At 54.2% G+C, this 14,041-nt stretch overlaps 1 protein-coding gene across 1 annotated transcript; it reads right to left on the bottom strand.

Moving 5' to 3' along the window:
* Positions 1-6,632: 6,632 nt before the first annotated feature.
* On the bottom strand, positions 6,633-8,463 carry TWIST1 (twist family bHLH transcription factor 1). The gene is made up of 2 exons (XM_058816838.1): positions 7,851-8,463; positions 6,633-7,251 (listed from the first exon to the last, which is right to left on the bottom strand). Exon 1 carries the CDS (start codon positions 8,461-8,463, stop codon positions 7,894-7,896), a length of 570 nt encoding a protein of 189 aa, XP_058672821.1. The 3' UTR covers positions 6,633-7,251; positions 7,851-7,893.
* Positions 8,464-14,041: the final 5,578 nt, after the last annotated feature.

The raw sequence follows: 14,041 nt of genomic DNA on the forward strand, positions 1-14,041 counted from the left end.
TGAAGCATTGCAAAGCCACCTTGAAAGTGCTGAGGTTCCGTGGAGGAATTAGCTGCCTGTTTGAAATTAACACGAATTTGGCACTTATATCAACAACCCCTTCGTAGACAGCGTCTCACTCTGTCACTAAACATGTTTGATAGCTCTGTGGTTCAGAAGTGAGTGTGTGTGTGTGTGCTTGTGGCTGTGTCCAGAATTTATACATTTTCACAAACAAAGGAAAGTCTCACTCCTTTTCAAATTCTGACACAAAAAAAAAAAAAAAAATCCCTTTGTTTTCTAAATTGCATTAAAAAATACAATACAAATCATCATTTGCTGAAAATCGTGAGATTAGCTGACTATCCTGAGTCTGTCGTTTATAGAATTAATAGATGAGAAATGAAGGGGGGAGAAAGAAAAGACTCCATTCCTTTAAATAAAAAGGGTCCTTTATTTAAAAAAAAACTTTAAGCATTTTTGCAAGATCATGTGATTGGGACTCAAAGGCAATAAATTTAGATTAAGAATCCCCAGGGATTTCTAGACTGATGCTATCTATTATGGATAGCACCTCAGCCTATTTATCTGCGTTATATACTCCTGCATTGTCATTCTAAAAGCTAACGTGCTTGATATCAGCCTTTTTGCCCTTGAAAATATTTGCATAAAAATTAAAATAAGGACTGAATAATTTCTGTCCAGCATAATTCAGTGAAAACTCGTCTGTTATTTAATAGGGGTACCTATTATAAAAGCCTCCATCGCAGCTCAAAATTATTATGTCAAATCCGCTTGTAGAAACAGATGTGCAGAAATAAGCAAGGCATATCTACAGCTCATCGAAGTGGTCTGTGAATGAAACACAGGCAGGCTGTTTGCAGGAGTCCGACAGCCCTCGGCCTGCCTCTGGCTCCAGCGGGGATCCTTCCCTTGGCCATTCCCGAGCCGCTCTGCTGGGCTGGCAGAGGGAACACCTTCCGCCCCACCACCTGCCGGCTGCGGCCGCACGGATAACCGCGGCCAGCGGGCTCTGACATCCATTTCACATTAAAATACCAGAGGGCTTTCCGGAAAACCGTACAAAAGGAAAAAATGAAAAACCCACCCCGGAACGCAGGGCTGGCATCTACGGAGGGACAGGCTGCGCCTTGCTGCAAACGTCGGACAGCTTTTAATTTCCTGGAGAGCCGTGGCTCTGCCCGGGGCCGGGCAGGGCAGGGCAGGGCCGGGCCGGGCAAGGCAGGGAGGCCCTCGCCCACGGACCCCGGGTCCGGGAGCGGCCGCAGAGCCTGGCACAGCCGGGCAGAGCCGGGCAGAGCCGGGCACAGCCGGGCAGAGCCGGGCAGAGCCGAGCAGAGCCGAGCAGAGCCGAGCAGAGCCGGGCACAGCCAAGCAGAGCCGGGCACAGCCGGGCACAGCCAAGCAGAGCCGGGCACAGCCGGGCAGAGCCGAGCAGAGCCGAGCAGAGCCGGGCACAGCCAAGCAGAGCCGGGCACAGCCGGGCACAGCCGGGCAGAGCCGAGCAGAGCCGAGCAGAGCCGAGCAGAGCCGGGCACAGCCGGGCACAGCCGAGCAGAGCCGAGCACAGCCGGGCACAGCCGGGCACAGCCGAGCAGAGCCGGGCACAGCCGGGCACAGCCGGGCACAGCCGGGCATAGCCGAGCAGATCCGCCCGCCTGCGCCGCGCCCGGAGCCCTGGGGGCCGCCAGCCCAGGCTTTCCTCGGTGCACTTAGGAGCTCCTACCCACCTTCAAATAGAAGGCAATTGATTGGTTTCAGTTTCTCCTCCCAGGAGAGATCCGATACTTTCCCTGCGATCAAACGGACCCAAGAATAAAGGAGGAGGGCGTCAACCGGCGGGAAAGAAAGAATGAGAAAAGAGAGCGAGAAAGATAGAAGAAAAAAAAAGAAAAAGAGAAAGAATGAACAAGAGTAAGAGATGGAGGGAGAGAGGAAGAAAGATAAAAAGAAAGAAAAGGTAAAAAGAAATAAAAGGAAGGAAGGAAGGAAGGAAGGAAGGAAGGAAGGAAGGAAGGAAGGAAGGAAGGAAGGAAGGAAGGAAGGAAGGAAGGAAGGAAGGAAGGAAGGAAGGAAGGAAGGAAGGAAGGAAGGAAGGAAGGAAGGAAGGAAGGAAGGAAGGAAGGAAGGAAGGAAGGAAGGAAGGAAGGAAGGAAGGAAGGAAGGAAGGAAGGAAGGAAGGAAGGAAGGAAGGAAGGAAGGAAGGAAGGAAGGAAGGAAGGAAGGAAGGAAGGAAGGAAATAAAATGCATTTTTAGTAGAGCCTGCATACTGCACATTTATGTGCAAATACATGCGTATAGAAAAAGAGGAATGATTTATGCTTGAATTTCTGTGAGCCTTTCTCTTCCCAGTGTTTACAAGGCGGGGCTCTATTTGCAAGTTCTACATCTGTTCGCTTCACGTGACATTTTCATAAAAGCTCTAACATCTGGTCAAAATAAACCTCCTTCAGGTACCTGCTTAACTTTTCACATGTCAAAATCCCTTCCCCTCTGAAGCCCTCCTTTCCTTCACGGCTGCGGTCGCGCGTATTGCTCCTTTCTTGACTGCTTGTTTAATGACTCTGCCTCTGCCCGAAAAGAACAAAGCAACCCTAATCATGAGGGGGCGACCCCGACCCGTCCCAAGAGCATCCTTCCTCATCTCGCCCCCTCCCACCGCCGAATTTCCCCGCATTACGAGGGCAGAGCGGGTCTTCTTCCCGCCGCAATATTTCGCTTTGGGATTTCTGCAGCCCAGCAAAGAGGATTTGCGTCCCACTCCCTCCCCTCCCCCCAAGCGAACCCATAGTCCTGCTCGGGCTAATATTTCTTACGAATGCTGATAATACTCCCAAAGTGAAGTGATCATCATCTAATTGTCCCAAACATATTTCGTTATTATTTCTGCTGTTATTAATTGCTCCCGATACCTTTGCAGTCGTCTTTATCCCAGCGTGGTTCCTCTGAATTATTTTGGAGTAAAACACTTCTTTTCTTGCCCGTGTCCATACAGTGCAGAAGAGAATTTTTGTAAAGTTTCTGCAAATTTAACGTCACCTCTCTATGAAAAGAGTGAGGAAGTGTCCGCTAACCAAGACAAGACGACTGCGTAGATAACAACAACGCAAGCGCTCCTGAGCGGGCGGAGGAGACAGAGAATTACTAAGAGAAAGGACAGCTTTTTCGCCGATCTGAATATTTAGTTTTGCTTTGCGTTTTATTTCGGATTTTAAAACGGGTGCTACCGTCATCGTTAGGTTTCCGCTGCTTTATTGTTCTTGCTCTGTAAAACCGTTCTAAGCCTCCCGCAATGTCGATCACTTGGTCCTTATAAATGGCCGGCTTGTTTGCTTTCAAGAAAGAAAAGGGGGACTTTTCTACAAGTGATTTTAACCTGCTCCACCTTCAAGTGACCTGCCAAATGCTCCTTCTTACTTTATAGACATCTGGGAATTCCATACATGCCTTAAACTCCAATTACACACCTTCTTCAAAGGACACGTGCTTTGATTTGCCAAGAACATTAAGTGGACTGAAGTCGAAAGAAGCTGGTGCAGAAGTTAATGTAAAATACATCCTGTGCCATGTTTACTGCGGGCAGGTTATGCGTGCAGCAAATAAAATAAGTCCTGATGGGATGTGGATGTGTGCGCCTCTTTTTTTTTCTCTTTTGCTTTAGCCTCCCGGATCCCTTTACGGGGTGGATTGGATTTGCCGTCAGCACCGCCACCACCCGCTTCCCAAAGATGCTAATTTATGGCGGGAGCGCTCTCGCTCTCCCGGCGGGTCTGCTGCCTCTCGGAGCGGGCAGGTGAAGGGAGAGCCGTGTGAGCCGGGCCGGTGCAGCCGCCGAGAGGAACCGGGGGAGCAGCGGAGCGGGAGCTGAGCCCGTTCCCGGGAGCGGCCGGGCCCCGGGAGGCAGGTGCCCGAGCTGCCGCCGCCGCCGCAGGTGAGTCCCTCTCCCCCCGCGCTTTTCCGTGACTTTTGCGCCCCCGCCCTCTCCCTCCGTTTCCCCCCACATCCCCACGGCGCGTTTGTTTGTTTTTCTTAAAATTACAGATGCAGGGAAAACCGCCTGACATCATGGGAGCGGGACAAGAGCGCACTTTGAAGGGCTCCTGGGCAGGACTTCAAGTGAAATCATACTCCGGGGAGGAATCCGATACGGGCTCGGAGAAAGCAGCGGGGCGGCCCCTGCCAAGCCCAGGAATGTGCGGAGCCCCCCGCCCGCCGCCCCACAGGAGCGCAGCGCCGGCACCGCCGCGGCCGCGGTGCCACCGGACCTCTCTCTCAGCCTGAGAATAAACGGGACAGATCGATGCCTCTGAGAAAATAGCGAAATCAATCAGGGTTTCTAAAGGCAGAGTTAATTTTCCGATTGCCAGAGTGTTTAAAATTCCCAGAAGGCAAATTAATATACATATTATTTCTTTTTTCCTTCAGTAAGCCTGACGCTGACTTAATCGTTTTTGGCTCTAGCTCGGGGAGCACCAGGCATCTGCAGTCCTCAGTTTCAACCCAGGAAAGGGTACGCCCTGAGTTTTAAAACAGGTTTATCTATTTTTTATGATTTATTTTTTTTAATGAGGCAGAGGTAGCGGTTGTCAGCCGGGAAGGAGCACCGGCTGAGTGCCTGCTGCCCAGGAACGCTGCCGCGCCGGCAGGGACCCGCTCGGAGGGACACAGAAGCGAGAAAGGCAGACCTGCCGGTGGCAGGAGCCCCACGGATAGGAATTGGGGATTTTTCTCACTCGGGTGTTCAGCTTGCTGGAAAGGTGTTGACCAGCTGGCCCAGAGGCCTAAGAGCCAGTCAGGTTTCAGTCCATCAAGCGGGGCCTCTCCCGATTTCTGAGGCCGAGCACAGTTTAATTCGTGGCTTTTAGAGTGCACTTGATTCCTCGTTCATATTTCGCAGGAATACCCTTCCACAAAACACGCCTTCCCTTCAGCACTGAGCAGCTCGTCTGGTTGGTTGTTTTTTTTTCATTCCCGGAACCTGTTTTCTTCCTAAATATGAGGAGTTTTCCCCACCTTTCCCTGGTGTGATTTCTCCCCCAAAAGGAACAACCGAGACCTTCTATAAGCTCCCAAATCCCCCTAGCTCCACTGCCAAAGCTGCGCCGGCTCCCTGTGCCTCTCGCCTTCGCTGCAGCCGGGGTAACGCGGGCAGACTTTACCTGCTCCTCGGCAGCATCGGAGCCGGGGATTCGGGGTCTCTGAGAGGGCAGCTGCGGGTGCCAGGGTGCCGGGGAAAGGCAGCGACCCCTCGGGAGCTCGCAGAGGCTTCCCCTCCTCTCCATCACTGAGAGCTGCGACCACCGGGGCCGTCATCTAATTTTCAAGTGCTCGCTAATCCTTCAGTGCAAACAAGCGCTGCGAACTCTCCACTGTAAACACCGCGCACCGGTTTAAAATATGCCCGATATTATATTCACAACAGTGCTATGTGGGTAACAGACGGCAATGCGTGAATGCAAACAAATACAGGAAATAAAGTCAACTCATGGGCTATGCGAACAGGCTCTGTCTTGGAAAAGCACCCCATCCCATTTACCCCAGACTTGGGCCAGCAGAGTCCCCGGCTCCACGGAGGGCCCAGCTCAGCGCCCAGGGCTGCAGCGCTCCCCGCGCACCTTTCGCGGCCACGGAGGGGCAGGAGGCGCCGCTCCCCCCTCCTGCCCGGCTGCCAAGCGCTGGGAGATAAGCGAGTGACAGCAGAGACAATCAGCTGTCCGGTTATAGGGGCTGGGGTTTGGATTGTCTTGTTATGTTTTCTGGGGTTCTTTTTACGACTTCCCTTTCCCCTTCCTCCCAAGCCCTCAGATCTGGAGGTTCCCTCTCTTTTGCAGTCGGGTTCTCGCTACATGCTGGGACCCCGCGGAAAGCGTGGTGAAAAGAAAGAGGGGCAATGTGCGCCCTGCACGTAGAGAAGGAGAAGAGTGGGGTTAGAGTATCCCTCCATGCTTTGCCAAACGAAAATGTGATCGCTAGTATATATATATTATATAAAACCCTAGAGAGCAGAGCAGTCAAACATCACTTCCACCGGAAAGCCCCACTCGCTAGACGCTTCCCTATTTCAATCTCACTTTCTTTTGCTTTCCCTTTGGATGGACGAATCCCTGTTTAACACCCATGCCGCTTCTTCAGCGATATCAGCAAAAGTACCTGCGCCGGGGGCTGGGAAACGGGCCCTGCTCCTGCCTCGCATCTGGGGGCACAGCACCAAGGCGCGGATAGAGCTCGGCTGCTGCGAAAACCGCGCTCCCCACGCAACTCCGCCGTGCCTGGCGAGAAGATTAAAGGGCGAGAGAAAGAGAGAAGAGACAACACCTTCCTCTGCAGATGCAGTGAGCTTCAGCACAGAATAATAAAGCTGTCTCAATAAATAACGCGCCTGTGTCTGTCAGTAGCTAGTTTATTTGCGTTTTTCGCCTGGTTTGTTTATACTAGTGCCCCCTCTCTCTTGGGTGTCTTTACAGCTCAACAAGCAGGTATTTATCTACAGCTCTAACCCTGAGTTCTCAGAGAGACCAAACTTTAAGGTTATTAAAATTTCAATCATATTTATTTATTGCAGAAAAATAATATACAATGATATTTACAAAACAATCATAAAAATAGGAATGCATTTAGACACCGGATCTATTTGCATTTTAACATGGGTCATCAATAAATAAATAAAATGTTTATTTTTTTTTCTCAGAGGAAAAATATTAATAATAAAAAAGTTAGGAACCGGGTATATGACAGTTTGAGCCCAGCTTATTCCCCCCTAAAAAAATTAAAAAAAAATAAAAAAGGTTTTCATCTCTACAGGGATATTTTTGGTTGGCTGCTTGGTTTCATTCAAGAATGAAGAAAGTCCACAATAATGTATTTCCTTTCATCAGTGGCTCATAAGCACGACCTCTTGGGAATGCATGCATGCAAAAAAAAAAAAAAAGGGCAAACAAAAAAAAAGTTCGATTCCAACATTCTTCGTCAAAATTAAAAAAAAAAAATAAAATCGAACGATTCAGACTTCTATCAGAATGCAGAGATGTGTGGATTGTACCGACGCCCAGAGGGTAGTCACTGTCCAAAGCCCTTCTCTCTTTCTCTTTCCTTAAGTGCTCCCCACGCCCTGCTTTGAATTTGGATTTTACTCTTCTAATTTCCAAGAAATCCTTGGCACATTTTTTTGTTAGAAAAGATCAAAAAAAAATCGTATCCAACTTCAGAGTCTCTAGATTGTCCATTCTCTCCTTCTGTGGGAACAATGTCATCTGCAAAAACCCAGAAAGGGCGGAAAACTCGTTACTGAAACGAAAGTTACACAGACATCTACCTACACCTCTCTGTCTCTGGAAATCGCGCATCGGGCATGAATGGAGAAGGGCGAGCTCGCCGTGCGGGCGGCGCGGTGACCGTGTGACACCCCAGCCTGGCGGTGCCTGGTGTCAGGGCCGAGGGAAGGGACAGGGCGGTAGGAAACCCTTATCGGGCAGCGCAACGGGAGGACAAGGATTCACTTCAAAATACGAGCAGCAGCAGCAGCGGCGGCGGCGGCAGCAGGAGCCATCCCAGCAGCCCCGCTGGCTCCGCAGCGTTTGGTGGAAAAGCCATCTCAGGCCGGCCCCATCTGGCTGGGGCACACCCGCCGCGTCCCGCCCGCAGCCCGGCCACGCGTGGGCCCGGGGGCTCGGGCCGCGCAGGAGGAGGGACGGCCGCGCCGGGGGAGGCCCCTCCGGCCGCCCCGCTCGGGCAGCCAGGCCCTGCGGCGGCTGCGGGCCCTCTGCCCCACGGCCACGCGTGCCCGGCTCACGGCGCGGCCTCTGGCCTCCCTCCCCGCTTCCTCCCGCCGGGTTCGGGGTCCCTGCCTTACCTAGGGCTCCTGCCGGGGGGATGCGGGTGGGGGACGCCGCCTGCTAGTGGGATGCGGACATGGACCAGGCGCCCTCCATTCTCCACACCGAGAAGGCGTAGCTGAGCCGCTCGTGGGCCACATAGCTGCAGCTTGCCATCTTGGAGTCCAGCTCGTCGCTCTGTAAGACCTGGTAGAGGAAGTCGATGTACCTGGCCGCCAGCTTGAGGGTCTGGATCTTGCTCAGCTTGTCCGAGGGCAGCGTGGGGATGATCTTCCGCAGGGCGGCGAATGCTTCGTTAAGCGACTGCGTGCGCTGCCGCTCCCGCACGTTGGCCATGACCCGCTGGGTCTGCAGCTCCTCGTAGGACTGGGGGCTGCCGCCGCCGCTGCTGCTGCCGCCGCCGCCGCCGCCCCCGCCCGCCCCGCACTTCTTGCCCCGCTTGCCTTGGGCCGGGCTGCACGGCTCGTCCGCGGCCCCGACGGCGCCGCCGGCGCTGCGGCGGCTGGAGCGGCGCTTGCGCCCCCCTCTCTTGTTGTTGGGCAGCTGCTGCCGGTCCGGCTCCTCTTCGCTGTTGCTCAAGCTGTCGTCGGCGGGGGAGACTGGAGAGTTTGACTCGTCCTGCTGCATCATCTCTGGGGGGAGACGCGAGAAGCGGGCCGGGAGGGGGGGGAGGGCAGGGAGAAGAGGGGGGCACCTAACCCGCCAGCTCCCCCTTGATCGGCTGCTTCGCTGGCCTGCGAGGAGAAGGAGGAGGGAAGGAAGGAGGGAGGACCTCACTTTGGGGGGAGGGGGGATGGCATCAGGATCCAAGAGCAAAAAAATAAAAAGGCCAACCAAAAAAAAAATCCCTCCCGATCCCTCCTTGGAGCCCCTTCGAGGTGTCTGGGATTGGGAGAAAGTTGAAGACTTGGAGGTTCTTATAGCTCCTGCTGGCGGAAAGTTTGGGGGCAGCAGTGTCATTGGCCTGACGTGGGGAGGAGGGACTTTTGCTGAGTTTTATAGGAAAGTTTCCGCTTCCCCCCCTCCACGCCCTCCCCCAATTATTTTTTTCAAGCCATTCACAAGTGATCTGCCTTCCCCACACGCACGCACATGCATCCTTACCCCAAGCTCTTTCTCCGTTTCCCTCTCCGCGGTTTCTCTCTCAAACTCCTCCGCATAGCGCTCGGCTTTGGGGTGGTGCTGAGGGCCGGGCCGGGAGGTTTTGGGGGTGCCCAGCCCCAGAGCGCCGCTGCGGAGGGCTCAGCGAGCCCCTCAGTGCCCGTGCTGGGGACAACAGCCCCGAGCGGCCGGGGAGAGCCCGCACCTCTCGGGCTTTCCTCGCTGCAGCGGGCACGGCTGTAGAGAAAAGAAGGAAATGGGAATTACCCGCGGGGCAGCATCCAGGCGCATCCTAATTTTGGCCCGCTTTAGCACACGCCGCGTTTCCCCATCACTGAGCGCCCCGGGGTCTGCCTTGCCGAGGGAGTCGCACATTTCTGGGCTGCGGAGGGGTGGTGGCACAGCCTCGTCCTGCCAGGCTGGAGGACTGCTCTCGGAGAAAGCCATCTGCAGGGGTGGAAGCAGCCGGGAAACCAAGCATTGGCTTCGTACATGCATAAGCACCAGTCCTTGAGCTCGTCTTAAGAGAAACCCGGGAGGATCCGCGTCTCCAGCCTGGCACACTGGGAGACGGGAGGGTGTACAGACTCTTTTTGCCCGCACTCTCAGTGTGCTGACCATTCACTTCAGTCAGTCCTCCCACGAGGCGCCCGAATCCGGCACTTCCTGGGAAAAGAGATTATTTATTTTAATTTCTCTTCTATGTCTGCAGCCAAAGCTATTTCTTCCCATCCCCCGCCTTTGTGCCTCCTTCCCCGCTCGCTGGCAGCACAGAGCAGGTGGTGTGTCTTTTTAACAACAGCTCAGATTCAAACGGGGAACGCCTGGGAGGGAAAGCTAGAAATTGCCGTCCATCAGTGAAGGCGGTGAAGCTCTCTCTGCTCCCGGCGTGGGGACCGCGCTCCTCCTTTGCCGGCCTGGCAGCGGCCGCCGGCACGGGCACGGCCGGGAGCGGAGCGGGCAGCGCAGAGCGGCAGAGCCTCCCGGCTTGCCTGAGGTGTGAGGGCGGGCAGGGCGAACGGAATGGCAGAGGACCGATAAATCCCGGGCACGAAATAAAGCGAGGCTTCTGGAAGAGCGCTGGCATCTTCTCCGGGAAACAGACTCGTCTCTCTCCTCTGCCTGGGGACTGACTCCCTTTCCTCCGGGCAGAGGCGGCCCATCCCGGGAGCGGCCGGGGCCCGGACCCTGCTCGCCGCCCCCAGGGGCAGCGCCCGCCCTGCCCGCGGGCCCCGGCCCCGCCGCAGCTCCCGGAGCTGTCCCGGCGCCGCTCCCTTCGCTGCCCCTCTCGGCGAGCTCTCCTTCCTGGGTCTCCATCCCGAGGAGCGAGCACATAGCAGCCCGCCCAAAACCTTCTCTTTTGGGAAACAGCTGGAAAAAGGACCGAGAAGGCAACAGGGACCGCCTTAGCCGGCAAGGGAAGGCACACAGCCGGCGCACAGACCCGCAGCGAGCCTGCACAGCTTTCCTGGCTTTTGGCTTGTCCCTGCTGTGTCTTCTGCGATCACAGGCCTCTTAACACTGAAGCTTAACACTGAGAGCTTCAGGGGGTCTCTTGCATTGGCAACAGCTGCTGATCTCAAGGTAAGAAGAGCTGGCTCTCCTTTCACCTCCCTTTCACCAACAATTTTGTCTGTACCCCCAACCTCCTCTGGGGTGTTGAGCAGTGTCATTACAGAAGAAATGTTGGAAAAAGTGGCAATGAGCATCTGTAGGTGGCTCCAGGGGCCGGCCTTCCTTCCTTCCTTCCTTCCTTCCTTCCTTCCTTCCTTCCTTCCTTCCTTCCTTCCCTCATTCTTCTTATGGGAAAAAAAAATATCACAGGACAAAACCAAACCTGGATAGTTATTACCTTGCTGGGAATGGGATGCTGACTGAAATGAGGGAGGGGCAGCATCTCCTGAGCTGATTTGGCGGGATGCATGACATGTCTGGGCAACCTGAACTTTGAATGGGATGCAGGACATCACCTGCTTGTCATGGGGCAGGAGGAGGGTGTGTAGAGCAGGGTGAAGGAGTCAAGGATACATGGGGACGTAGTAGTATTACATGGTTTGTAAAAATAGAAAACATGGAGAAATGCAGGGATGGGGTTGAGGAGAGAGGAGTAGTTGGCCATAGTAGATGGCTGGGCTTTGTGTAGGCTGCTCTTTGTGTAAACTGCAGCAAAAGCAACAAGCAGTGTTTAACAGGACCTGTGACCTGCATACTGCTGTATGAATGAGACTGCACAACCCTCCCCCCTTCCTCCCACCATCATCTTCATTTTGGTTTTTGTTTTATTTCTGACTCCCAATATGTGCTCAGGAGCAAAGACATATAAGCCCATGATGTTACTGTCAAGACCCACACAGGAGTGCAGGGGCCAGATGAGCTGTGGTGGCAACAACCTGTCCCAGGGGACATGGGCTGGGCTGGGCTGGTTGTGGGAGCCTGCCTGGATCCCCCAGGCCTGCTGGCAGGCAGCAGCCCTGCTGGAGTGTGTGGAGCTGTGTTGGGAGGAGAGTGGATGTGTCAGAAAGTCATGTCTGGGGGTCTGTGTGAGAGATAAAGACATACTGGTGTGTTTATAGGTGAGGATGTGTTTGTGTGTGCATGAGTGTACTGTTGATCTTTTCAGTGTGAACACACATATATATATGTCAGAAGGGAAAGGAAGTGAAGTCTGTGCAGAGATTAAAGAAAATCAAATTCTGGTTTATTTTGAAATCTACAGTTTTGATGGGGATTGAGGTGCAGCCTTTGCATTTCACATTAAATAATAATTTTATTTTATTTATGCAGTGTTAAACCATCTGTTTTGAACCTCCACTAAGCCACTAAGGTAGTTCTGCAGACCACTTTGGAGCATGGGATGTCATGTCCTGTTCTTCTCTATGCAAAGGCATGGCTTAGGTAAGAACTCTCCTGGCTCCTTGGGCAGAATTTCAACTGTTTCACTCTTTGGTGGTAGCAAGCAAAACTGCAAACAAATCCATGGCCTTTCTATCAATACTTCCAGGTCCATTCCTTCAAGCTTCCCTGGGCCTCAGCTCAGAAAAATATGTGTTGTAGGATGAACTCTTACATGGAACACTGGCAGGACCCAGAGCTCTTCAGCATTTTGTCACCTCTGCAGAAAGGTACAACACTGGTAAAGCAGCCATCTAGATTACAGGTATGGCTGTGAGCTGAGCTAAATAATGGCAAACTCCTGGTAGGAAGAAATGAGGAGTAAGTTGTTCTCTGATGATCACTGTAGTCATGGTTGATCACAGGGAAACAGCTGTAAAGGATGGCCCCACCTTGATGCCAGCCTTTCTGTGGGCACCCATTAACTGTTGGGACACTCACAGGATGGGACAAGCAGTATTTGCCTTATCCAGGCCAAAATGTCAAAGCTTTTGAGGGGAGTAGGTCAAAAGGTTGATTCGTTGCTTGATTTCTAAGAACGAATGAATGAAAGGCCCAATTTTATCTGCCTGTTTATAAATCAGTGCAGAAGTTTAAGAACTAATGTGCTCAAGATCTGGTGGTTGCAACTACAATGTTGCCCCTCATCAATGTGCTAAACAGATTGTGCATACACACAAATTACAGTTGGATTGCAATAAGGTTGTTCTGTATTCCCCATACAGCAAGCACATACACATGTAATTTGGGTCACAAAGGCTGTTTACTGTGGTAAAACTCTCACTGCTGCTGATTCCTTGGAATATTGAGCAATGTCTTACATCCATGCATGCCTAGAGACAGCCTGCCTGCGTGGTTTTGATGCCGACGCCTTCAATAGGGTGTTTTCTCAGAGGTTTTACTTTATGTTGCAAAGACCACTGAAATTAATTGAAGTTTCCCTACTAGTTTCCACAGCCAGGTATTTTAATTTGTATGGATTCTAGGTGAAACCCTGGTCAAGACCATACGCCTTCAAAAGGGATGAGAGAGGACCTAGCAACTTTGCCCACTGGCGTTTATGCTGTAATTTGCTCCGTGTAGGAAGCACACCGGGAAACAGGTTGGCAACTCTCACTGTGCCTGGTACAAATTTCTGCTCAGCAACAGCAAACAGGCAGAATCCATGCAAAAAGGGTATGAGAGCAGGACCCATTTCCCATCTTCTTTCACCTCTTTCTTCCTTCCTATCACCGCGGCAGCTCATACAACCAAGGAAAAGCTGACAAGCATCTCCCGTCATTGGTCCGGCGTGGGTGGGCGCGGCCCGGCCCGGCCGGCTCGGCTCGGCCCGGCTCGGCTCGGCTCGGCTCGGCTCGGCTCGGCTCGGCCCGGCTCGGCTCGGCTCGGCTCGGCTCGGCCCGGCTCGGCTCGGCCCGGCTCGGCTCGGCTCGGCTCGGCTCGGCTCGGCCCGGCTCGGCTCGGCTCGGCCCGGCCCGGCTCGGCTCGGCTCGGCCGGCGGGGCTGGGGCAGCGGGGCCGTGCCGGGCCGTGCCGGGCTGTGCGGCCGGCGGCCACCGGAGGGCACGATTCCCCGCCGGCCCCGCCGCGCTCCGGGCGAGCCGCTGCCGCCCGGGCCGGAGCGAGCCCCGTCCGGCTGGGGCACCCGAGCTTGGGGGCCGTGCGGGGCTGCCCGCCCCTCCCGGCTCTGCTCGCTGCCTTTCAGCCGTTCCCGAGTGGTTTTGCTCGCTGAGCTGGCCGCAGCGCCGCTGCCCATCCCGGGGCGGCCGTGCTGGGTCCTGGGGGGAGATCCGGGACACGGATCCCCGCGGACACACGGACACTTCCCACGGGTGGGCTTCCAGCTGCTGGCGCTTTGACACTCCGTTCGGAAGCTCAGAAAAACAGATGAATAACGCGCAGTTCCTCAAACGAGCAGTTTCATTGTCAAAATTGCTACAATGATTATTTAATTTTTAAGGTCGTGCGGCCGTTCATGTGGAAGTCCCAGCAGCTTGCTGCCACGCAAGGGTGCGACAGCGTTGCTCCCGGTGTTCCCAGTGCTCCCAGTGCTCCCATCCCTCCCGCCCCTGGGCCGGCGGCAGGGAGCGCTGCGCCCCCCGCGCCCCGGCCCTCGGCATCTCCTGCATCCATCCCCTGCTCCCGGCCCTCGATCCTGTGCAAGGCCGAGAAATACCTGTACGCTATCGACAAAAGAGCAAGCCCACACAGGAGAC

This window comes from Ammospiza caudacuta, chromosome 1, assembly GCF_027887145.1.
Source record: "Ammospiza caudacuta isolate bAmmCau1 chromosome 1, bAmmCau1.pri, whole genome shotgun sequence".
Taxonomy (NCBI): domain Eukaryota; kingdom Metazoa; phylum Chordata; class Aves; order Passeriformes; family Passerellidae; genus Ammospiza; species Ammospiza caudacuta.